Genomic DNA, 25,444 nt, shown 5'->3' with positions numbered 1-25,444 from the left:
ATAGCTTTGAAAACACACTAACATATATTGATCAGCGTTGTTTGATTATTATTCTATTTGCTGTGATAATCCCTCACATATCAAACTGGCCCTGTATGTTTAGCTTTTGTAAAAAAAGAACATGAACTGTAGTTTCTGTTACTTCTAGATGCGTAAACATGATCAGTTTGGTTAAACATCTCAGATAATGACATTTGAAGCTAGAGTAATAATGAATAAGTTTAATTTCTCACATTAGGTAATGGGGAATGGATTATATAGTTTATCTTGGTTCTGCCAGCCTCCTAACCCAAAGCTCCATTTAACTTCATTCTTCAGCTTCTGTTACACAGACTTAAGACTTGCTATACTCTTCTGCCCACACAGCTGAAGATAAACCAGTAGCAGCTTTTTGTACCTCAGACAACAAACACCAAGCATACAAGCATTAGTACTTATTTTTCTTTCTTTCTTTTTTTTTTTTTTTTTGGTCAGTTCACAAACAAGGTAAAATTTAATGAAAGCTGAGTCATAAAAGGCAGATCTGTCTCCAGGTGTGTTTTGGCAGCAGCAAGAAGCAAAGGATGTTTGGATGTTTCAGTCATTAACACAGAAGAGTATTCAGTTTTTTCTATGAAGTAAAACTGTCTTACAACAGAAATTTTTTAATGACTGAAGCAACCCAAAAATCAGTAAAGAAACATAGCCAGGTAATCTCATTTCCCTTAAAGCCTTACACAGATATTTTTTGATGAGATAATGGCTCTGAAATGATAGTGATCATGCTGGCAAATAACTTCTTCAATGATGTGGGAAATTATATATATATTTTCATGGTCCTATATTCTTGATAATATACCTGATTCAGGTACAATTACTGGTCTCAGGTCTTGCTGTCAGCTTCACCTACAAATCCAGTTATCACAACTGGATATCTGGATATAGAGTATAGTGGTGAGTTAGTTTTGTGAACATCATATGAGGTTCTTCTTAACTGYAAAAAACAGCAGAAAAAAAAAACTGTGAGGATGCTTCTTTGGAAGCATCACTCCAGTTTGAAGCATTTTGAAAAGTGATAATGCATAAGGTGGAAGGTAAGGCAAAACCTTTCAAGTTTTCAAGTTTTTTGTAGTTATTGAAAGGGAAGAGCTAGTGAAGGAATTAGGAGGGAGTGACAATTCAAAGAAGAAGGCTAGGAAAGTATTTTTGCTGTATAAATGTTGAACTCAGACAGCAGTAGGAGATGTGAGGAGACCTTGAATATGAATTTATAGCTAAAAAAAAAAAGAAAAGGTAGAAAAATGAAGGTCAGAGATTTTATATTAAAAGAATCTATGAAATTTAGATACAATATGGTAACGAAGAGACAGAAGTAACAAATGAGCAGGAGCCTTTAGCTTTGAACTTCACTAACAGATCAGATAGAAAGAGASGTCCATCGTGACTAGGAAGACGACCAACAGAGAGGAGGATTCTGAAGGTTAACAGATTAACAGGYTTATTTTCCCAACTGGAGATTGCCATAGTAACTAAATATTAATAAAGAGAATCAGAAAAGCAGGCTGAGATTTTATTTASGGTGAAAGAAAATAGATCTGGAATACAAATGAAGACTTCTGTCACTTGGATATGGTAGCTGGATTTCTGTGTGAGGGTTAAACAATTCATATATGAAGAAGTGAGAGGGAAGACATTGAGAGGAACACCTCAGCCCTGCGAAATGAACACGGGAAGCTGAAGCAAAAGGCAAAAAGATCAAACTGAAGAAGACATAAGCAATGTAGTGGGAGAACTGGGCTTTGTATCAAAGACCAATGAATAGTCCAGGAAGTAGGAGATGGGATGCTACTTCTAAGATTTGACTAGGAAGAGGTCATTAAGCACAACCACATTTAATGAAAGGTTTGCAAACAAGCCGACTGCTGAAAARTTGATGGTCAAGAGAGAAGATGCTTCTCAGTGTTTTACAATTCTTATAGTCATTCACCATGTTTTTAACCATTACATATCTACCCRGTTAGGAACATGAAGGTATTTTATCCACTTTTTTTTAAAGAATCAATGACCATTGAAAGAATAAAAGAATTTCAGAGGTTAAAACTTCTTCACTTTGAAATCCTTCTTTGCATTTTCCCGTATCAACTGTTCCTCTGAAGGCAGGATACTGTTTATACAGAGTTATTACAGTGCRAGTTCTAGAAGTTTTCTTGGATATTTTCGGTTAACCTCTGTCATAATGACACTTGAGAATTTTCTTAATGATAGTAATCACGTTAACATCAAAAAACCATCAAGATAGGCATGGCTGCAAACAGTAATAGAAAATTCTCCATTTCAGTCAGATGTAGTCTGCTACCTAACTTGAATAAGAAATAGATTAAATCATTACAATTTAATACGAGCTTCAGATAAAAAGAAAGTACACAGGAAAACTTTGAAAGGGTGATGCCTTAAGTGGGGACTTGGTCCCCAAGCTGTGAACAATATTACCAATGGGGGGAAAAAAAACTGTATAATATATTCAGGATGTAACACATAATGTTCCCTTACTTTTAATGCTGCAAAGACCGAAGAAGTATGGGGTGTAAGCAAATGCTCTGAGCAGCCTCCCAAAAGCCTGCTTCTATGAAAAGTACCAGCTTCGCTGCTGTACTTTCACTGCTTGCTGAAGAATGTGGTAAGAACTGCTCTAAGTGTGAAAAGTGAGAGCAACAGAAATTTTACTTCCATCTATCTTGTCAARTGCATGCATGTGCGTTCCTGTTACGGAGAAGGAAAACTTTTTTGAGTTATCAAATTTGGAGAAGATGTCATAAAATCTTTTGACAGAGCAATCTTTTGCTGTAGTGGTGTGTACTGCATGGCATTAAACATGATTGAAATGAACAATATYGAAATGAAAGTTTCAGTTCAGCACCTTGAGTGTACTGTTGTGAAAAGGCTAGTCATTTACATTTATAGTTTCGTATTTTCTCAGGAAGAAAACAGTGTAAGTTCATTAGGTTTTAGAAAAAGGATCAGGCTCACACTTTGTTTTTCTTAAATCCTTCAATAAAAGATAAAAATAAATGCCACAACCATGTAAACTACAAAGGTGGAAAAATGCTGTATCTTGCATTTTTCTACCTCCTGTGGCTAGGGACAGAATGCAGACATGCCACAATAGTGTTTTTTATTTCTACTGTTCAAACCATATTAATGAGAACATCATTTTGGAGAACTAATTATTTCTATTTGTCTTGTGTCACACTTTCTAATTCCCCTATATTAGCACAGCCAAAGCAAATTAATTGCTTTTCCAGCAGTTGAACCTTGTCCAAGAATGAGCTCACATTCCCTTCCAGTTTTGCAGTTTCTAGGAGTGCATTGTGTCAAAATTTTCTCTTGGTACTAAACATAGCCCAGAGACTATCTTTACAGATTTCTGTTGCTGTTCACTTGATGAAATTTATAAGTTTAAGTGACCCACTAGGAAAGATAAAGTTCTTAGCTGCAAGATTATACATCAAAACAGTTAAAGTGAAATTAAAATTAAATGAATGAATCTCACTGAAGCAAAAAAAGCAGTAATTAATGGTTCCCTTAATTGTCTTCATAAAATATTTGCATGGGTCTAATTTGCATAATTTGCATGTATTAATTAATCTTTCAAAGGAATTTTGTGCTGAGAGAAGCCAAAAAATCTCTTTGTTTTATTTAACATCTAATGAAATATTTATCTTCGTTAATGAACTTCTCATCTTCATTAAAATAAAAATTGCACAAGTTTGTATGTTTTAAATGTTTTTATAATTGAAGTATACAAAAAAATCTCCTCAGACCTACAATATTTGAAAAACAAACACACTATTGCCCGTTCTGTGTCATTTTGACTACAGCAACATTTAAAATTTGAGAAACTTTGTTCACTTTACTGAAAGTTTTCAAGGKTTTTTAAATGAGTTTAATTTCATGCTAGTTTCTGAGTTTGTTCTAAATGTTACAAGTAGGGAGGAGAAAGTAAACACTTTCCTATTTTTATTATTTTCAACCTGTAGTAGGTGATGGCTTTTATAGAACAAAAGTGGTATATAGAAAAACAGACTAACATGAGGACTTAAAATACTGCAGGAGTTTGTGCATGATATGTGGTTAGTTTATACTCTACAAGACTAACAGTTGAGGAAAACCAGTTATGTGAGTTACTGCCTGATATTTAATGATTGAAAGTAGAGTAAGACTGATGACAGTAATAAAGAAAGGACCTAGTTAAATGACAGATTGTAGTGATCAGCAACTTTGAGACAGTATCCAAAATAGAAAGAAGCCTTTAAGAGCCTTTAAGTCTAAAGAGACTATGTAAGGTGAAAATACATACATAAATATATATTTATGTTTATATATTTTWTATATATATATATATAAACGTTAAAGTTTTTTGCAAAATCTGAATATAGACGTGTTAGGAGATGAAAAAAATTAAGTGCTTCACAGAAAGCTATTTCTGTAAAAGGAGTAAGAGGACGATGATTAGTTTTTCAGGGACAAAGGTGAAGGCTATTACTTAAGAAGGGGACCACCTAGAATCCCTAGGTAATGTATCAGCTACTTAATATTGTTAGRAAAAGTGTCTGTGGAGGAAGAATAGCAAAGTATGGTTACAATAAAATAGCTTCTATACAAAATCTTAACATTGTACATAGTAAGATTTGTAAAATGGAGTTTCATTTTTTTTCAAGGATAAGTACAATATTATTGGAATAATAAAAGTACACTTGAAATAGGGAAGTGATTGGGGATTTAGAATACAAAGAAACTATATTTGCACAATGAACAGCAYAATGGAATTTATACTCATTGTCAATATGCCTGCATATCCTTAAATCTTTGCAGAAGGAATTTATAAACAYATGTGTGTGTTTGAATTCATTTTAGACATGTGCTACCTTAGAAAGCCAGTTCTGTAGAAATAGAAAAGTAGGAACTATTTAAGTGTCCTTTAAAATTCTACACTTGCTGCATGAAAGGGCTCAGAAATAAAGGAACAGGAGTTTTAARTTACTGAGATTGTATATGAAGTCATATATTTTTTGCTGTATTATCCTACACATTTTTCARATAATAAGCTGTAGTGTAACTTTGTTGATATCATGTGACAGTATAGATATTTCTATCTATCTTGAAGAAGCTTATACAATTGCTGCTGAAGCAATGCAATTATCTACAAATTACCCAAACAATATCAATGGGAGGGATACATTTAATCTAACTTTACGCACTTGTGGTGTGGATGTCTTTGTCTGAACTAGCTGGCTGGACTGCTATTAAAGCCAGTGAAGAGTAATAGACACATCTCTGCCTTTGAAGAAAATGAATCATACCTTCCAGGTCTTCATTGATTATAAAGGGAGTCTACAAAACTAGCTCAAACACAGCCATCTGCATCGTAGGTGTCTGAAGTTATTGTGATGAATCCCATCTCTCGTGTAGGGTCCTTTTTGCTGGCCAGAATTACTAGTGATCATAAACAGATTAAAGGCAGCTGAATTTCTGCTAGTTCTTGCTGCTGATGGTGGAAGTGGATAAGTGCTCATCAGTTCTGGAAAAATATCAGTGCATGACAATTCCTTTTCTGCTTAATCTAATTCTATAATATTGCCACASTGCAGGCTGTATAGGTCTGAAATATGTTGTGTAAAGCATGACCCTCAAATGTAGAAGGGATTGCTTGAATTCCACATTGATCCAGAAGCTTTGCATTGTTTATCTCAATGAGATGCTACCATGTGAGGCGCAATGCATGAAGCAAGAGGGAGAGGAATCAAAAGAAGCATTCCAACATCCAAATACCCAGAAGTAGGGGCAAAAAGTTGTAGAAAAAAAAATGGAGGGTGGAAAAAGGGATAGATGAAGTATCACAGAACTCCAGGAAGGAGAATAGTATTGTTTTACTAGTATTACTGTTACATTACTGGTTTGTAATGGACAAGTAGTAAATGTTTCTCCATTAAAATTTAGTTTTGTTAGCAAAAGAGGCACGGGCTGGAATTAATCTCATGAAATGTGGAAATCGATAATGTAGATACCTACGGCTGTGCTTGTCACCCTCAACCCTCCTTGGAGGGAGAGGAGAGAAGCAGGAAAGTCTAGAATGCATCATTGCTTCTTAAAACAGGCATATACTATTTCTGGGGGCAAGAAAGTAATCCCTCTCCACTCCCTTCCTTGTGTGGATTTTATTTTTCTGTAATAAAAATTGTCTTTGTTGCTGGGGCTATAATTTTACCCGAATGTAATCTAATTGTAAAGATTGTAGCACATAGCACAGTCACTAGAAGTAAATGCTAAGGAGGCACTGTCTTTGCTCACTTCAGTTTTTGCAGTGGAAAAGAAACAAGTGGATAATTTCAATTTCAGATTTCAATAAAGCTTTTGTTTGGGTTGCTTACATGCTTTAAGTCTGATGTTTGGCTGTTGAATGATATGGTAAAGGAGTAGCTCATTCTGCATGCCTTATTACATTTTTGACCAATTTCTTAGACCAGAACCAAACTTATATGCACTCTGTATCTGCTGATTTCTTCATGGCAGCACCGATGCTTTGGTATCTTACAAGGGTGTGTGAAACAATTAATGCTTGTAAAGTATTCTGGATCTTGGATGAAAGGCACAGCAGAAGTTCAGCTATTTTATTAACTTCTCTTTTTATATTTTCTTTGATGACTGATCGGATACCCAGGGATTAAAAAGTGGCTGAGAGAGGTGATGCAGAATACAGTAATTTACAACTATTATCAACTAATTATAATTAGTTTCACATCTAGTACAAGAAAAATAGGAGAAATATTTTATGGGATTTAGTAAGAAAATACTTCACAGTCATAATTCCGTGTAAATCCAGCCTCCCTGGACTGGTTTACCTTAATTCAATGATAGATCAAAAGTGATGTATTACTGAGTGGCAGCATTTTGGCATAATAGGTGACAGACACTCTTCTATACTCTTAAACCAAAGTCCTGTTGTTGTGAATGAGAGTTCAATATTCAGTTAATGTATTCAAGAGACAAAAAGCAGTAAGCCTTAAAGTGTAAATAGAAATGTATTTTATGATTTTATTAGGCAAGMAGTCCTTTGAACTGAGTTGAGAGTTAAGAAACCAACTACTTGCCTGAAATATCACTTCTGTTGAATTGCTCTTCTAGTCTTATATCAGTTAAAAAAAAAAAAAAAAAGGTACTGCTGTCATCAATGAAGCTGTACTAATTTAGATGAGCTGAAGGTCTTTTTGTTTCATTTTGAAGAGGCTGCAAGTTTTAGTCTTCATCATTTCCCTCTTTGCCAGTGTGATGGAAAAAAAGGGAAAACATTTTTATGCACTTTGGAAGTATATTCTTTCTTATTTATGGTGTTTTATTTTAAGATAAATTCTTAATATGTCTGTAATAGTCATATAAATGTCACATTGCAAGCCAGCAAACCAGGCAGTTATTGTGCCAAATCTGTCTTAATTCTGAAAGTAGTGTTTTCTAACAGTTCTTATTTTGGTATTGGTATAGTCAAGAATGATAAGATAAAACAACTTAGGTTTCCTGTAATTCATATGTTCAGCTTTCCCATGGATTTGATTTGGAGCTTGAGCCATCTCTATTAGTATCTGAAGTTCCTATAACAGAAGAAAAGAAATAAATCATCTAATAAAAGTAAGTACAAGGGAAGTGGAACTAAAATTAACGCATTTGGAAGGAATACTTAGCCAGCATCACATTCCATCACTAGCTAAAATTTGCTGTCAGAATATATCTATAATAAGCATTCTTTTAGTGAACGGCCAGCTGGCTTGTAAAGAGGAAAATCTATTCTATAGAACAGACTGCTAGCTTTAAAAAAAAAATCCAGCTTCCCAGCCCTTCACAGGAAGTATTCTGGTCACTGTAACACCTGAAGGACATTCTGGGAGACAGAAGCGTATATAATGATAATGTGATGTCATTTTGTTTTTCCTAGTTGGGAAACATAAAGTGTGTATCAGTAATGGTAAAAGGATCATTTTTTCTATTACATTCTTGTCAGCCTTATTTTTTAAAAGTGATGCAGTCTCTAATAGCCTAGGAAAAGCAGCARTAGCATAATAGTGTGTTTTGTCACGGATGTTAGAAGGGATGGATCACAAAGTGCTGCAGCTGGCCTTGGAAACAAAGTGTTATTAAGTCAGGACCAAAAAAATTTACAGTGCTGGTTTATGCACATGAAATTAGAGTAGAGATTGTTAAAAATATACAATGCTACATTAGATAATTCAAGTTTGGACTTGTTTATTTAGTCTCTGTTGATTCTGCAGATTTTGCCTGTGACAAACTGTCAGTGCAACCCTTGCATTAAAAGACATGTATTTTTCATGATATTGTTTCATACTGCAATATGTTGGCTACAACTCCTTTCAAGTAATCAAGCTATATTGAATACAAACATAAAATAAAAAAGCAGCAATAATTTACTCTCATTTTTGTCTTTATACACTGACTCAAAGATATATGCTTTTAGCCAGTGAAGAGAGTACAGTACATCTGTGCATTAATGAATTGAAAGTAAAAATACTGTGGTTGGGTCAGACTCCTTGGCTTCACTGGAAACATCGTGAAAGTACTGTAACTGACTGGATAATCAGTTCCATTTTCAAACTTACTTTCAAATTTGTGTTACAATCACACTGACTAGCATAGACGCAACTATAGGGAAAGATCTTAAGCAATCTGGTTCCAAATGCTAAACACTGAAACGCTAAAACACTATTTAAACTTGCACAAATCAGTTCTGTTTTGTACTTATCTGGTTCCAAATGGACAATACTTGCAAAGTTTGATCTTAAACATTCAGTGCACAAGAATCCAAAGTTTAGGAATTGAAAACTAAGGTTTTGCTGTAGGACTTTTTTAAGTATTATTGTTATTATTGCAAGACCTTTCACTCTCTCATATTTTCCAGCTAAAATTAGCGTTGCAGTCTRATCTATTCTACTGGATCTGATATTAGGATATATTCAGTTCTTGCCTTTATTTCTACTAGAATGGGATAGCATTAGGGATAGGACTAGATGGACTTCATATCCTGCAGATTCAGGCAATCATCTCCTAAATACTATCTCAAAGACCATTTTAATACAGCCCTTATCTTGGAAGGCTGTACCAAAACCCAGTTTATCCAATAGAAAACAGAGCTGTTCTGTGTGTCCTCCTACTATTTAATATATTTACGAAAAATACTCAAGTTGTTTTTCTGTGATAAACAGATCAGTGATTTCTTTTTTTTTCTTCGCATGTTGTTCTTCTCTTTTCCTTGTATCATTCTAGTAGCCTTTTCTGAAATTATTCCCGTCTGAATTCATCTCCAGTGTGTCTATCCTGCATCCTAAACTATGTTCCAAAGGAGGCCCCAGCAGTGCCTTATACAATGCCACTCATATATTGTTATTGAAAATAGCTACCTTACATGGAAAWCCAGAGAAAAAGAGAAAGCATCCTTGAAGTAACATTTTTTATTTCCTGTTTTGATGAAATCGTGTTTCCAAGCAGGAAAATTTTTCACTTCAGACATTTTGCTCARATCAGTTCTTCTTACTCCAAGGTAGCCACTTGATTCTAGAGTCACTGACTAAATCTACTCTATGTTTTGATTTAGCCATTCTCTTTTCTCTTGCTTCCTTTTAATGATGGACCATGGTGTTAAGTTCTCTCTGGGAAAGCGTGCTGCTTCCATATGGTCTGGGATTTCTGTAGGGGGTGCTTCCAGGACACAGTCTGTCATGACATGCTGCTTTTTCTGAGGAATCTCTATTGGCAAAGACACAGAGTTGTGCCAAATTCAAACCACCTGGCCCTAAGGCTAACTGAGTTTTTCCTGGGAGGGAAGAGTAATAATTCTGAACTATCTTAAATTATGTTACCACTGAGAACGAATGGGAAGGATTGGCTTGTCACCGCAGTGCTTAAATGCATCTATGAAGATATGYCCAGGATAGAAGTTTACAGTCAGTTAGGAAATTGAATTGAAAAACAATCTACTTGGTCCGGCATTAACACTTGCCATAGAAAGAGAGTGCCTTTGTGGTTTAAAATGCTAATATTTTTCATTTCTTGTAGGATTAGAAGCATCAAGTATTACTTAATGGTTAACTATTAGGTTAAACCACAGATATATCTCCCARCTTGAAGCTTTCATCAGTTTTAACATAAGTTGTTTTTTTCAGTTTTGTAGCTATGTCGCTCATGCTAAGCCCCAGGAACKTCATTAAGATCTGTTCATATTTCTATTTGGTAGTTAGGATTATGTATGGCTTCAGTTCTTTGCCTGTTTCTTAGGGCATGACTTCTGATTTGATGCCATTGCCTTCCATACACTTGCTTTCATGCAAAATACCTAAAAGTAGCAAGCTTATATTGCGTATGTTTTGACATGCCATGCATCCTTATAGATTTTCCATAAGCTTGCCACTATCCAATMTGTCTGTTTTACAGCCTCATTCTCTCCTGTTTTACATGTGACTATTTCTTCGTGGTTTGCAGTGGGCTGTTATTTTCTTTTAGCACTCAAATGAGAACAAGGGTGGTTGGATATTAAAGAAAAATGTGGTRTTAATGTGATATTGATATTAGAATAGGATCCCATGCATCAGAATTGATGTGTGCAGGCTAATGTAAGTAATAAAGTTAAATACTTTCTTTAAATGTCCCCTATATTCCATTGAACTGGGGAGGAACCTTTGCAGCATTTGAAATGACATCTTAGTAAGGCATAATAAAAAGCCAGATCATATTGTTGTATTAATTGTGGATTTTAAGTCTAATCAGGGGGTGGGAGGAACACACACACACACACACACACACACACACACACACACACACAAAAAAAAAGCCCAGAACACTAATCTATTCTATACTTAATAGTCTATTACATCAAGTGAAAATCACCTGTTTAGAAAAGAGGTAGCTTGCAAAGAAAATTAAGGTAAGTTTGTGATTCTCTGAATCAGAAGGGATGCTCAGTGTATGTATGGTATTTGTTAGTTAAGCCTTTCCATCTATTTTAAATAGTAATCTAGGGTACAGACAATAGGTTAGAAGAGTATTTCTTAGTAAGTGGTTGATATATGCTTAAGGAAAGCATCACACTGGCTGGTGATGAAAASAAAAGATTGCTAGTACTAACCATGACCGCAACTACTACCTGTAGTACAGTCATGACCCTCGTTGCTTTTTACAGACTTTCACAAAGCCAAAATCTGCATTAACCCACACTTCATTATGTCATCCCTAAATGTAAATATATGTATCATATTAATACTATCAGCTTCTAGTTCAGTGGTGAAGGGGGGTGTGTGTATGTATGTGGGAGGCACACCTTTTTAAGAAATATTAATTTTTATATGCTTTTGCACGGATATTTTCTATTATTTKATTTCAGTTCAGAAGCAGAAGCTGCTCAAAATCAAAAGCTGTCCTATTATTTATTCAGATTTTATTATATAGGGCATTTATGTTTATATTTTATTATGTAGGGCATTCCTTTCTAGAGAGAAAAATATTTTTAAGCAAAATTTAGAGATTTAGAGATTTAGACTGATGTTTTGTATTTAAGATTACTTTGTTGATGATTTTTAACTTAAAAAAGCGACCATTTGAGCAAAGCACTGAACGAAGAAGCAAAACTGAGAAGTGGGGAGAGGAGCAATCAGACTAAGAAAGTGAATAGTAATTTCTGTTTCCATCAAGAATTCATGACAAAAAAAGAAGGTGTCAGGTAGAAACTCCGTTCCAGTACTTAGAGCTCAACTATTTCACCATTTTATGACATCAAATCCAAGGGTGTTTGTTTCTTGGCTTACAAAAAAAAAAAAAAAAGTATTTGTACTTTTGGAAACATGATAGGAAGCAAGTGTGCGTTTGTGCAGAATTTGAACCTGTTTAGTGCAGGCCAGGTTGAACTTCAGCACAGAAGTTCTCCCCATTGTGATAGAAACAGCGCTGGACACAATGAGCGCTGGAAGCTCGCAGGCAGGTTGTATTTAGCTGTGACTTCATCCTTTAATAACTTTTCCACATGATTCTTCAGTTCAAGGGTTTTGGGTTTTTTTGTTTGTTTGTTTTTTGTTTTTTGTTTTTTTTGCCAATAGAAGTGACCACAATACAATGCCTTGGAGACTCAGGTTCAGTGATTGTAAGTAATTAGTTCTCTTGTCTTTTTTCTGGATGTGCTTTTGTTCTGTTTATACAAATAGACCAGGGGTGGCTAAGGTCACAAGGCAACAATAAGAGACAGTGCAATTTATTTTATCTGTTTCTTTCAAAGAATTTCTCACCTTGCCAGTTCAATCTTATGAGCGCTCAAAATGGCAAGCTCTGTGTGTTCTGTATGATCTTTAAATAATAGAAGGTGACATATTCAGGTAGTCCTTTGGTTTGTTAGTTTACTAAAGACCAGATTGCTGACCTTGAGCTTCTTCCCACAGTATTCAGTGATATAATGAAAACATATATTCATGATAAAAATAAATGAAAAAAGCTCAATAGAGATTCTGAAAATTCAATAATTAAAATAAGTGCAAAAAACCCTAAATGTTTAGACATGKTTTTTTTTACGTGTATCCATGTTTTGCTTTTATGTTTGGAAACTTTGAGGTAGAATTAAAATCTAAGTTTGAAATATTACTTCAAAAAGAAAAGTATGAACATCTCAGTCTCCTGTACATTTGCATTGAGTATCAGCATAAATATATTTGTACACGAATGTTAAGTAGAGAAATGAAAGGTGTATCATTAATAACAATACGCAAATTCATTGGTACATACAAAGGACATACAAAGGACATACAAAGGTCATACAAAGGACAAACTAGGATAGTATTTGGCCAAATACCTTTACAAACTTCTCATTTGCAAGAATTTATTGAACATGCAGTGTGAAATCATCCATCTTTGCATAAAACCTGGATAAGCATTTTTTTCTAGAAACAGATTGCTCAAATTTAACAGCTTCTTCAAGTTTTGCAACAGCTTTCCTACATCTCCTTTACTCTTCTCTAATTCTACTTGGGAAGACAGCATTGGAACCATGTTCCCCAATCTGTGATCTACCTTTGCCATCAGTAACAGTGTTGGGACAGTATAGATCCCTCTCTCCCTCCTCTTTAGCTAGCATCCATTTGTAAAGCTTCAGTGCTCTGATTTACCGTGTACACTAGGAGGAATCCTGTTTTCTCTTGAAATATTGTTTGTCATTTTATAAGGAAAATTATGGGAAGTTATATTCAGTTGATTTCATGACTACGTTTTACAAAAGCTGGGGTTTATGTTCCCTGTTGCATTCTCCAGTCTCTGAAAAAGAATCAACCTCGTCATAAATGATTTTCCCATGATTAAAAAGTTAGACTCCCATTTTTATCTTCCTGCTTTGGTGGAAAATTAATCTTCTTTTGTCTCTATTTTGAATAAAATACATGAGGAGCATACAAAAATAATTTCATCCTTAATTAGCTGCTTCCTTTAAGTTTCTCGAAGAAGGGTTACAATTTGACTAAGATCCCTTCCATCTGTCACAATATGTTTGCTTTTATTTTGACTTCCCGTTGCTGTCTTATCAAATATCACATGAATCATTACCATTTGTTTGCCATCCCTTTCTTTTGTTTTGTTTCTCTTCCTCCAAATGATTAAAACATCAGGCTGAATGAAAGGTTAGAAGTACACTGTGATTCACATTTGCCCCATCTTATTAAAACAAATAAACCAACCAGTTATATAATTTAAATGTGCTGGAGCTATGGCTTGCAGATGCTTTATGAGCTCGGGGCTGAAGAGGTTGTGTGCATTCGGGCATGCACGTACAACTGCTCTTTGAAAGGGACAAACCTCATTAGATTACAGGTGCCTGGAAATAACTTCTGAGAAAATAGCTGCCATTTTCAATAAAGCTACTTCCTAACAGGAAACACAATTTATTACGTTCCTTAGCACAGGTGAGCAGCTTTTCTTTTATTTAGATAAAGTAGTAGTATTTCACAAATACTTTATTTCTTTTAAGTTATTGGACTGAGGATTGATTGTGATATTTTTCACTCCAATATTATAGCTTATAAAATGTTCTGAAAGACAGCTGTAATGATTCTTAAGTTACAAAATAGGTATTACATTAACTTACAACAGGAAGATATTTCATTTGCCTGCCACACCATCTTTTCTTGCAGAGGGAGAGTGAGAAATGCTTCATAATTACATCAGCTTGCTAGAACTGAAGTTAGCAATTTTTGAGGGCCTATATGTGGCAACAGTGCAAACTTACTGAATTTAAGTATGAAGTTTCTGCTATCTTTAATGAGCGCATGGGCTGGTCCTGGGGCTTTTATGTTGTAGCATCTGGTTTTTAAAGAGGCTGCTGAGCTCAGGTCAACCCAGCCACCCCAGCTCAGCCACCCCATCATAGTGAAATTGTTTTTTTTTTTTTAGCAGAAAGCCTGTAGTTTCAATTGAACAAGTACGTGCGTGTAAATTTRTGTTTTCATGTTTGTGGTAAGGTACTCCTTAGAGAGAGATCTGGGCTAGCACTGCTGTAGGTTGTTAAGAGACAATACAAAACACACTGAAAAACTGCYGCTGCACCACATCTCTGCAGCCTAAAAAGTGAAGAGGAAAAACACGAGAGAAAGCACACGGAAGAAGACAGAAGTGCCAGGAAGTGAAATGGTCGCTCGGAGTCACGGATCAGAGCTGGGACTAAAATTCCAGTTTGCTCCCTTTGGGCTAGGTGGTCTTTCTGCCAGATAGGCACCAGTGGGTGTTTGTCACTTTGAAAACACAGGCAGAGAAGCAGATCCACCATTCAAATGTCCTCTGATATCAGGGTTCCTAAGCTGAGGGCTGGCACAACTGCTCTACAGCTTGCAGATTGCAGTCATAGAAAACAGCAGCAGCAATAATAAAACAATAAACAAAAAATTATCCAAGCCTCGACATCCTGACCTTCCAAAGCCCACCGAGATTTCTCTTTTTCTCATTTTCCTTCTTARATGCTGTTTAGTCCTTCCTTTTAATTAATTAATGTATTTATCTATTAATTTATTTATTTATTAACCTGGACTCTAGTTTTCTTTCTTGTAACTCTCTGTGACAAGATGCTACCAGCTCTCTGTGACAAGACGCTACCAAATCTTTTTTTTTCCCTTTCCCAAATCTCCTCACTACAGAATACTATTCATCCTATTACTAAGAACAGGTTTTCTCAGTAGGCTTCTCTATGATACCAATTGACAGAATTCAAGTGGAACACCACACTTTTGATGTTAATTCACAGATTTTGGTAAACAAAAGAGTGCAGTATGCTCTTACGATAGTAGTGATGATCATTGTTATTATGCTTATTTTTTAAAAAAGCTCACAAACTAAAATATAATAGCTGTGGATGGTGAACAGTCCCAGTGTGACTTGCATTAAATGACAGATAGGCGCACGTTATCATCTAACGGGTGATTTATTCAGTTTGCAATTTAAAGCCACACTTAAAATTTCATGTAGATTTTTAATACTGTAAAATGATCCATACTAATAGGAGTAATACTTGAATAGGGTTATATTTTTAGCTTTGGAAATTTTAGGCCCAGGGAAATACTATGTGCTGCCCAGGGAATGCTAGACTGAATATAGGTGTTCCCCAACTGGCATCTCTATGGGAATGTGTTTGAAGGCGTATGAATTGCTTCAGCATGGCAAACTTTATGTCAGCTCTGCTTGTTTGTTTTTACAACATTTATGACCTTATAACTATTTGGGCATGTTCATTCAAAACCGTCAAAATGAGTCTTAATTAAAAAGGGTTGATTTTAAAAAAGCACTCCCTTGCCCTGGCTAGAATTTCTGTCATGTCTGTCCACAAASAAAAACAAATGAGATCTAGAAGTAATGATGTTTTCACATTGAGCTTGCATGATCTTGCTGAACACTGCCATTTGCAAGGAACAATTAAAGCAAGAGTCACAATCTGCTAATCATGCACAGTTTTACTTACCAGCTTAGCAGTATTTTCCCAGTTTGTGTTGTTGCTTGAACACTAAGTGTGAAAGGAAATTTTGTGTTTATATTATATATAACAGTATATATATATATAGGGTGCTTTTCCAATGTGAAACAAGTTTCAGTAAKATAAAAATACATTCCAATCTTGTAAGCGTATTTGGAGATATAAATGTATTTATATGCAATGTATACATCTCTGTGCAATATATGTAGTAAATGTATRTGTGTGCATATTAGTAGGTGTATGTGAATTAGTAGGTGTAGGTGAACAAGTATATTGCATACTTGTTTTACATAATATTGTTTTTATTGCAATTAAATGAATCRTGCATTTGTTAACAATAGAAAGTAATGCAATGCACAAATATAGCACTGTTAAATAAAAGGTGACCAGGAGGCAGGAAYTGAGGTGGCCTTGACAACAGCACTGAGAAGTTCTGATCATTTCAGACAAAGCTCTGCACAATAAGAATTGGCACTGAAATTAAGTTAGAGAGAAGGAATATTAGTTTGAAAAAAAGAAAATGGACAAAGATCAGTTATAGGTATTAAATCATCACATCCTGGTGTGAGATTATCATTCCTTTTCAGAGTTGTGGTGATTAAGTTCCCTCTGTTTTTCCTAGTGCATTTTGAAGTCTTCACATTTCTAAAGTGCTGTGCTATTTGCCTGCTATACGTTCTTGATGAGGGGCTACATGAAATTCTTTGCTACACACAGCAGATATGCTAAAGGAAAAGTATAAAACTTACAAAACAGTTGCAAATAATGCAAATAATTGCATTTTTTATGTTCATACAATTAGTTGAGGAATAGGAAGGTTTATGTTTGTTGTACGTATCTATTATAAATATTGGTAAATTTTACAAACAAATGCATTTTTGCTCTTTAAGGGAGATGCTTTGTAAAGCTGCCCTTTTCTATAATTGACTACTGAGACAGAATACAGGATCTAATAGTGTCTTCCATTAAAAATGAAATACCTCCTTTTGACTTCACTGCCAGATTGGGTCCTTAAAAAGTGTAAAATAGAGCTGACTTTTGAAAACATACTGCTGTTCTCCACAGATCGTTGCTCTTTTGTTGCCTGCTACAAGGATTCAGCTTCCTACAGCTGTATTTTTAATTGAGAATGTGTTTAAATAAATATTTTATTTTAAAAGGTATATGGAGACCTAATACAGTAAAATAAAACACAAGGTACTGACTGTAGGTTATCTTAATGTTTAGGTATAGGAATTATGCATAGCGCTCATTAGCAAGTGTGCATTCAGGATATCCAAAATGCTGGTATATACACAGAGTAATTCTGCTGCGGAGGTAACTAGACAGCTTTAGTGCTGTAAAATGTCTATTGTGTTTATTCAGTATGTGTGGGCAAATTATATGCAACTACAGCCAGTAGTAGCTTTAGCTATCCTGTACTTGCCAGATTTTCTTTTAATGTGGTTTACCAGGCCTTCGGTTTTACCAGGCTTCAGTTTCGAAGGTTCATTCTTGCTCTCCTGAATTCCCATAAGCATTTTGGTTGCTCTTCATGCATCAAAGAAGAATAAAAAGTCTTTAAGTTACTCAGTTTCTTTTTATCTCTCTTCAGTGCACAAAAGACYATCAAGAGCAAAGAAAATGCTGAAATAGTTCTGAGAGTAAGCAGTGGGGAAGTTATCTACCCCACTGAAAAAGGCTTGGATCTTGGGTAGGGAAGAGGGGCCGAGAAGTAGTAAAACGGGGTACTCCTCAAAAACTTAAGAAATAAAATAACTGRTGGAAAAGGAAAAGCAAAGGGAAAATGGATAAGAATCACTGTAAGAGGATGGAGTGAGAGATTCTACCATTTCCCTTTTTCCCTGTGCGCTTRTAATACAAGCTAGACAACCACAGTTAGAAAGGGGTGTGCAGAAGGAATGAATTTTGCTGGCTGTGGTATACACTTGCCTGCTTTCGAATTAAACTTCTCTTTCTCTCACGAATAAGATCATGTCAGTGATGCTGCAGGACAGTCAAGCCTGTGAAAAACAGTGATCAGGTGTACTGTTCYGTCATACATAATTGCACAACTTCTGTATTCTCTACTGTGAATTTTACAGACTAATTTGGAACAAAATGCTTAAAGTAAGAAAATCAAAGAAACTCTGAAGTCTTGGGAATATTTACTGATCTGTTTCACTCGAGGATTTCACTTGGACTTCAAGAAGGGAGACGCTGCTTGTACTTCCAGATGAATTGTACTGTAGGATGTTTAAGCAGCGCTTCATAATTATGCACTGTGCAGGATTAATGTCCTTCATAATGTGCTTTACTCACAAGGGAGGAACACTTTCTAGCGTACAGGACAGCAGAGTAAGCATGTACTAGTTTTTCTGTCTGTTTCCTGTTTAGAAAGATGATCTCTGTATCTTTGTGAGCGTAGATACGTATAAAATATTCATGTCCACAGTGAAGAAGGATTTGCTTTATATTTGTAAATTAGGTGAAGGCATTTTGTGGCAGAACGTTCTCTGGCTTTCCAAATTTTTCTGGCTCTGGCTAGGTTACTGACTAGCTGAACTTACTGTTTCTCGTGTTCCATCTCTGCCACACATATCTCACTTAAATACATGCTCCTCACTTGGGTGGCAAAAAGGTTGAGAGAGACGTGCTTACGTCTTTAACATAGTAATTGTTCAGTTAATCACATTTATGGGGAAAGGAGGCTATACTTCACTGATACCGATTAAATATCCTATACTGGGTTCTATATAAATAGCTACAAATGTGCACAATGGTTACATTACATGGTATATTTAACAACATAGCTAAATCAGAAAGTATGAGCTATGCCTTTAGTGATGGGAGTACTAACGATTGCATGCAAGGAGATTTTTGCTCTGCAACCATGAAGGAAATAATTGCTGTTTAGCACTATTCAGTTAAGTTTGCATATCAGTAAAAACACATGCACAGAAACTCCACCTACATTCTTAGTGCCCTGGCGCTGATATGAGTGCAGCATATATTAAAGCATTCAAAGGTGTTGCAGTGTGCAGAACCTGCAAAATGCATGTAATTGGTAATGGAGTTAATTGGACTGCCATCAGGAGAAATCACAATGGTGAGATTCAGGAGATTTTTTGATAATCTTTTTTTTTATTTATTTAAAAAATGAAGTTTATAGGTGGCATTTTACTGCTTTGTGGGAGGATTAGTTTTGTTAAGGTTTTACCTTTTGTGTTTTCTTTTTTCCTTTTCGATTCATTACAGAAATTAGTATATAAAGGAAATGTTTGTTTTTTGTATTTTAGATGGAAGACTTTATTTGAAAACTACTGTCATGTATTGAATTTTTCCTGCTGAAGATACCTGTGCTACGGTAAAGAACTTTGCAGTAAGACATTCACTCAAAAGGAGTTCTGTGGAAACAAAGCGTTTTCAAGGCAACTTCCTCAACTTCCTGTATCAATATTCTTCAAAAATTTAAAGAATTCTGCAAGAGTGTCCTCCTTTGGTTATCTCCTGTGGCTCAACCCAGAGACCTAGAGAATGTTTGTAAATGTCCAGTAGCACTCTTCTTACAGTGAAAATCTGCGTCTCTGCGCCGGACTATTGTATTCAAAATTACAGGCGGATCAGACCAAGGCTGAGTATTCCCCTTTTTCAAGGAATGCAGACTCTGTCCTCCTCTGATGAGTCTATATTTGAGCACATCAAATGATCCTTCCAGCGGTGTCCAAGTGCACTGATAGACTGTTATGTCATACCGAAACCAGCAAGACAGCTCAGAAATGAACTTGTAGAGGGCGTAAGAGGATTCTTAAAAAAAAGAAAAAAAAAWTAAAAAAAAAGAAAAAAATTGATACATTCAGTTTTCAAACTATGATCGTGGGTTTTCTTCTAAGGACCTTTTTTTCCACATGCTTTCCAAGAGACCAACACATGGATGTTAGACGACATTAAGTGAAAYGGAATTTTGTGTAAGTGAAAAGAAACGCTGAATGTAAACAAACTGTTTTACTGTTCACAAAATCTCTTTTCCTAAAATAAAAAAAATACAATAAAAAGAGTAATAATTTCTCACTGTAAACTGGCAGGGGTTTATGAAATAAAAGACTTTGCTTATTCAAACTGTTGGTCACATGTACAGTATATAACACAAATCACACAAGGAAGGTATTATGTATGCAGTAGAAATCTAGAGTTTAGGAAATGAAAATTTTAGATAATATCGTTTTGTCACCCTGTTGGTCAGAAAGACACCTTTCTAGTTTTAACGCATGCAGGCATGTAAATATTTGTCCTGGAGTCACAGTATTACTGAATGAGATCTTAAGCATCTGGTAACAAGTCAGAATTCTGTAGCAGCCACTTTTATTTGTATATTGAGCCCTGATTAGTGCCCTGGTTAGTGCACTTTTAAGAATGGACTGTGGCTGAGCAGCAAGTCAAAATGCCAGAAATATTTTTATATGTTAATGTCATATTACGTCAATGTTGCTAAAAAAAAAAGAAAACCTAACAAACACTTGATGTATCAGTCCAATTCCACGTAGAACTGAGTGATACAGTTGACGTCTGTTGTCCCTCCCGCCTTGCCTTGCGGACGGGTGGTTGTGTGTTACTTTCACTGTCTTTATGAAAGCTACAAATATGTGTTTTCACCTTTGTGCTGATAACTGGAAGTAAGATGCAACACAGTGCTTATTACATTACTAAAAGGTTATGTTCTTTGCTTTGCGTACTTTTGGGTTACCCCTTTAAAGACTGATTTTGTGAATCAGTGCTATTACTGTAAGTTTTGTGATTATGCTTTCTTCATCTTTAATGTTTTATGCATATAAAATATTATTTATTACATGGAAACATATCAAAACCTTAAATGTCTAAGATGCCTAACTTAAAGCAAATATTTCTTTAAAAATAGTTCTGATTGGATATTAATATTATTTTGTCAAAAAAATCTAATGTTTTGTAAACTCTAGCACTGAGCTTCTATAGTTTGTAGGTCTTCCTTGCAATACTGGTACACACTTATTTTGTGCAGTTCATATTTACTCCACCACAACCCTTTTTTAACAATAGAAAAGATGTATATACAAGTTCACGTCATGGTAATTTTTTTTAAAGAAATATTGAGCAATATTTTTCATTAAATATTGTTACCTAATACTTTGTAGTGACATTATTTTCTAATCATGATTCCTTCGTAACTTTCATAGTTGCTTGAACACATATGGGATTCTGTACTCCAGTTTTTTCGTATGCAGTCTTTAAAGGGTTAACAACTGTAAAGTTAGATGGACTTGTGACAAGCTTTTGAATCATTCATATCTGAAAGAGAATTAAAAGCCTACAACTGAAATATGTAGTAGCATCTACCATTGCTCTGCTCCTTGCATAGAGTCACCTGTAAGTAGGTTTAGTAGTTTTACAGTATATACTTTCAAGACCTTTGGGAATGCCTCAGTGTTTGGCTTGGTACATAAATGGAAATGTTAAGGATTAAGGGAGAACCAATTTATAAGCTGGATGTTTAAAAAGAATCTTGCTAAACAGTGTAAATATTACAGACCATAAGATGTTACCGTAAGTTGAATTTTTGCCCCTCTTTAGTTACACAGGTTTTGGTTGTTATTTTGTTTTTGGTTTTTGATTTGGATTTTTTTTGCATAGATTATGAAGAAAAGTTGTGCTCATGTTATTGTTTATATGCTTTTGTAATCTTAAAGATATTAATGTCTAGTTGTTCTATATTATAACCACATTTGCGCTCTATGCAAGCCCTTGGAACAGAACATACTCATCTTCATGTAGGACCTATGAAAATTGTCTATTTTTATCTATATATTTAAAGTTTTCTAAAAATGAAAAAAGGTTATTACGAATTTTGTTGTACAAAATCTGTACAAAAATCTGTTTTTACATCATAATGCAAGAATTGGAAATTTTTCTATGGTAGCCTAGTTATTTGAGCCTGGTTTCAATGTGAGAACCACGTTTACTGTTATTGTATTTAATTTTCTTTTCTTTTCAACAATCTGCTAATAAAACTGTCTGAAATCTCCCTGCGACTTTATTTACAGTTCATCTTTATTAAATTTTGTGAAATGTACAACATCAGAGGAATATTTACTTTCTAATGGGAGGCATCTAAAAACAACATAAGTCAGCTCTTTGTAATGTGAGGAGAACAATGCTGAATGATTTTATTTAACATGCAACTGCTTCTATCTCTAATATGAATTACTGTGGTGAAAAACATCATAAAAGCACACTCTGTGGTTATTGTTTAACAAGCAGATTTTCCATATTTTTTTTCTTGCCAGCTAAGCAAACTGCCCCCATCTACATGATTTATTTATGTACATTTCTCAGTTTATGAAGCTGTTATTTGTACCTTTTTCCTTTATATTGTGATATTCCCATGATTCTTATTTCACAAAGCTTTGTGCTGAATAATGTAAAGTGGACATGTTGATGGAACAAAACACATTATTTCTCTAACTACAAAAATGCAGGGATAACTCAGTTGTTTTTGTCTCACCTGATAAAATGTTTCTGAAAACTTTAATATCCTAACATATTTTAACAAACAGCAAATGTTTTAAGCTTTTAAATGGGTATTTATAAACAAAATACTTTTGGTTTAGCATATCTTTAAGTGTTATTCTGAGAGAAAAAGAATGGRTGACTTTTTCAGGGTAAAGATGGATATTTAAAAACACTCAGAAATAGRGCATTTTCCTTACAGAAAATTCAAAAGTCAGAGATGTATGATTGATTTTGAGTATTTTTCCCCTATTTCCTTGCTGTGCCTTCCCTCCCTTTTTCCTCTTCTTCCACTCTGCTTCCCTGCCCTCCCCTTCCCTTCCTTTCTGCACCATGCCTGCATGATTTCATCAGCGAGCAGGTGAGCAGGTTCACTTGGCAAAGGCCAAGAGATTAGCTCAGCTGCGCCAGCCCATTCCATTATCCCTGGATAGTCTGGGGATTGCGAGGATCCAAATTCCTGGATTCACCTGGACTGTTGGGTGTTTTTTGTTAGTTGATAACATTTTTGAATGTAGGGCAATCACAAGCTCCTTCTCTCTGCATTAAAATGTCCCACATGTCTACATTAGTAGGCATACCAGCTATGCCGTAGCCATCTCCTTGGTGCTCTACTGGTAGCTCTGATGCAGTTAGAGCAGATAAGAGTAAACCCGTTAGTCTCTCATTCCAGCTCCCTCTCAAAACAGAGGGWGTAAGTAATAATTTAGCCTTACCTGTGTGCTTTCAAGAAACCCAAGAAACAGTTTCCCTCTGCAGGCAGGAACCCTTCCTCCTGGGGGCATCAACCATTCTTACATGGTGAGTCATTGCTGTGTTGCTTAAACAGTATTTAATGAGATTTAATGAGGCTGAGGTTGGATAGCCCAACAACTACTCAGATGTTGGTACTCCTTCTTACAGCAAAACAAAGCTATGTTAAAAGTTCAGTCTCAAGAAAGAGTTGCGTATTTGTACCTTGATCGTAATTTGATAGTAAATTATAGTGAAACCATGAAGAACTTTGGAGCCATTAGGTACAAGAACAGAGTGGAAAATAAATGCCCAAAGATTTATGAAAATCTTTGATGGGTGAACTGACAAACTCAACTAAAAAAGAAATAATGTAATATATTTTTTGCTATGTAAATAGATTTAAGGTTGCTTTTTGACCTGAAAGATAAACCTCTTTATCTGTTGAAGGTGCTATAAATTCTTGAAAATTGCTTCATTTGTTATTTGCTTACATGTTATTTGACACAAGACTGTCCAATAAACAAAGCCTGAGGCCAAGATTTTCAAGCGTGACTACTGATTATAGGTATGTCTAGCATWCATATGTCCAGAATACATGGAAGCTTTGTAAACATTCATGAAAACGTCAAGTACAGTAGTACTGCATTGACTATGCACTTCAGAAGAATTTGCACATAATCTSTAAATCTGTGGATAACAGTTATGATTTCTTTATCCAAGTTTGGTAACAATTCTTGWCATACCTCAGTGAATTGGTTAATTGACCCTCTAAACTGGAATCAGAAGGACAGAGTCAGATTCTTCCCGAGTGCACAGCAAAAGGGCAAGAAGCAACTGATGCAACAAARGAAATGCCAACTAGATATGAGGGGAAAAAATGAAAATGAGAGTAACTACACAGTGGTTTCCCAGAGATGTTCTGAAACTTCCATCTTGGAAGATTTTCAAAACTCAGGTGAACAAGGCCATGAGCCATGTGATCTAGCTTTGCTCTGTTTAAAGCTTAACTGAGATGACCTTCTCAGGTTTCTTCCAACCTCAAGTTTTTGTGATTCTAGGACTACCAAATTTACAAGCATGATGTACTTGTAAACACAACACCCAGCTTAGCAAGGAGCAAAACTTTCTTCTGTGAACAGCAGTTTATCAGATTCAGAACAGCAGATCTAACATCTAACAGCAGATCTAAACAGCAGATYTAGAATAAAATCACTGGGATTTATTTAAGGATGCACAAATTTTTGTTCTTCTGTATCAGGAAGCTAGAAGAGTGAGCTGCGCTAACAGATAGATGGGAAAGAAGATACACAAGGTTAATACAGAAATGATATAAAAAGCTATTCTGGTGCATAGTTCATTTAAATAACACAATGGAAGCTGTAGGAACTTTGTCAAATTACAGTGGACYTTAGACTCATTTTAGAGCAATAAATAAGAAGGCGCAGTGGACAAATAACATGCCTAATAACAAAAGAATAGCTGTTGTGTGTAAAMAAGGTTGCTGGACTTAGTGTGAACTTTCCCATGCATTTTTTATTCTGTACTCTGGCCGAATAGTCTTAGGAAAAACTGGAACTGATGACCTGGAACGGATCCTCTCTTTAATACATTTCCTTTATTTTTTAGAATTGTTTCCTTGAAACTGGTTTGTTTCAAGGTAACAACCAGCTATTTTGTAATTCTATAGATCTTCCCCACTATAACATGTAGAGGACTTTGAAACAATTGATTAGCTTTTTAGTTTCCCTGTCARCAAGGTGTTATCATACAGCTTGGGAAGCTGATGTATAGAGAGGTTAACTGAACATTTTAAAACTCGAGRGACAAGAGGAAGGTCTTTGGTCTTCAAAATGTCTGTATCTGAGAAGTTGTATCATAGTACAGGTACGTTTAGCTAGGGCTGAATTCTGAGGGATTTTTTTAGATGAGATAGTGTTTGTGAGGGTGCTGGTTAACAGGCAAATCACAAAGTAGAGGGATGAAAACAAAAGTCATGTTTAGAAAAGCATGCTGAGAGAATGAGACTACAGCAGAATTTTGAATAGTACTTAGGGATGCCAGAAAAGAGGAGACTTCAGCTGTCAAGGTGGAAGAAAATAGCACTGCGTTAAGGAGAATTCCAAAGGAAGAGTCTAAAGATGTATATAGAAAGATCCAGTAAGCTTCAGA

At 35.2% G+C, this 25,444-nt stretch overlaps 1 protein-coding gene across 4 annotated transcripts in view; it reads left to right on the top strand.

Moving 5' to 3' along the window:
• The window catches only part of DACH1 (dachshund family transcription factor 1), a 359,157-nt gene extending 337,102 nt beyond the window's left edge, over positions 1-22,055 (top strand). For all 4 annotated transcript variants that reach the window (XM_085309491.1, XM_085309494.1, XM_085309490.1 and 1 more), the window contains one exon: positions 19,300-22,055. In XM_085309491.1, the coding sequence (XP_085165617.1) occupies positions 19,300-19,337 (38 nt within the window). In that variant the 3' untranslated portion in view covers positions 19,338-22,055. The remainder of the gene's footprint in view (positions 1-19,299) is intronic.
• Positions 22,056-25,444: the final 3,389 nt, after the last annotated feature.

This window comes from Rhea americana, unplaced genomic scaffold (genome assembly GCF_003343005.1).
Source record: "Rhea americana isolate MKP2758 unplaced genomic scaffold, rheAme1 scaffold_3, whole genome shotgun sequence".
NCBI classification, from domain to species: domain Eukaryota; kingdom Metazoa; phylum Chordata; class Aves; order Rheiformes; family Rheidae; genus Rhea; species Rhea americana.
This window is presented reverse-complemented; position numbering and strand designations above follow the sequence as displayed.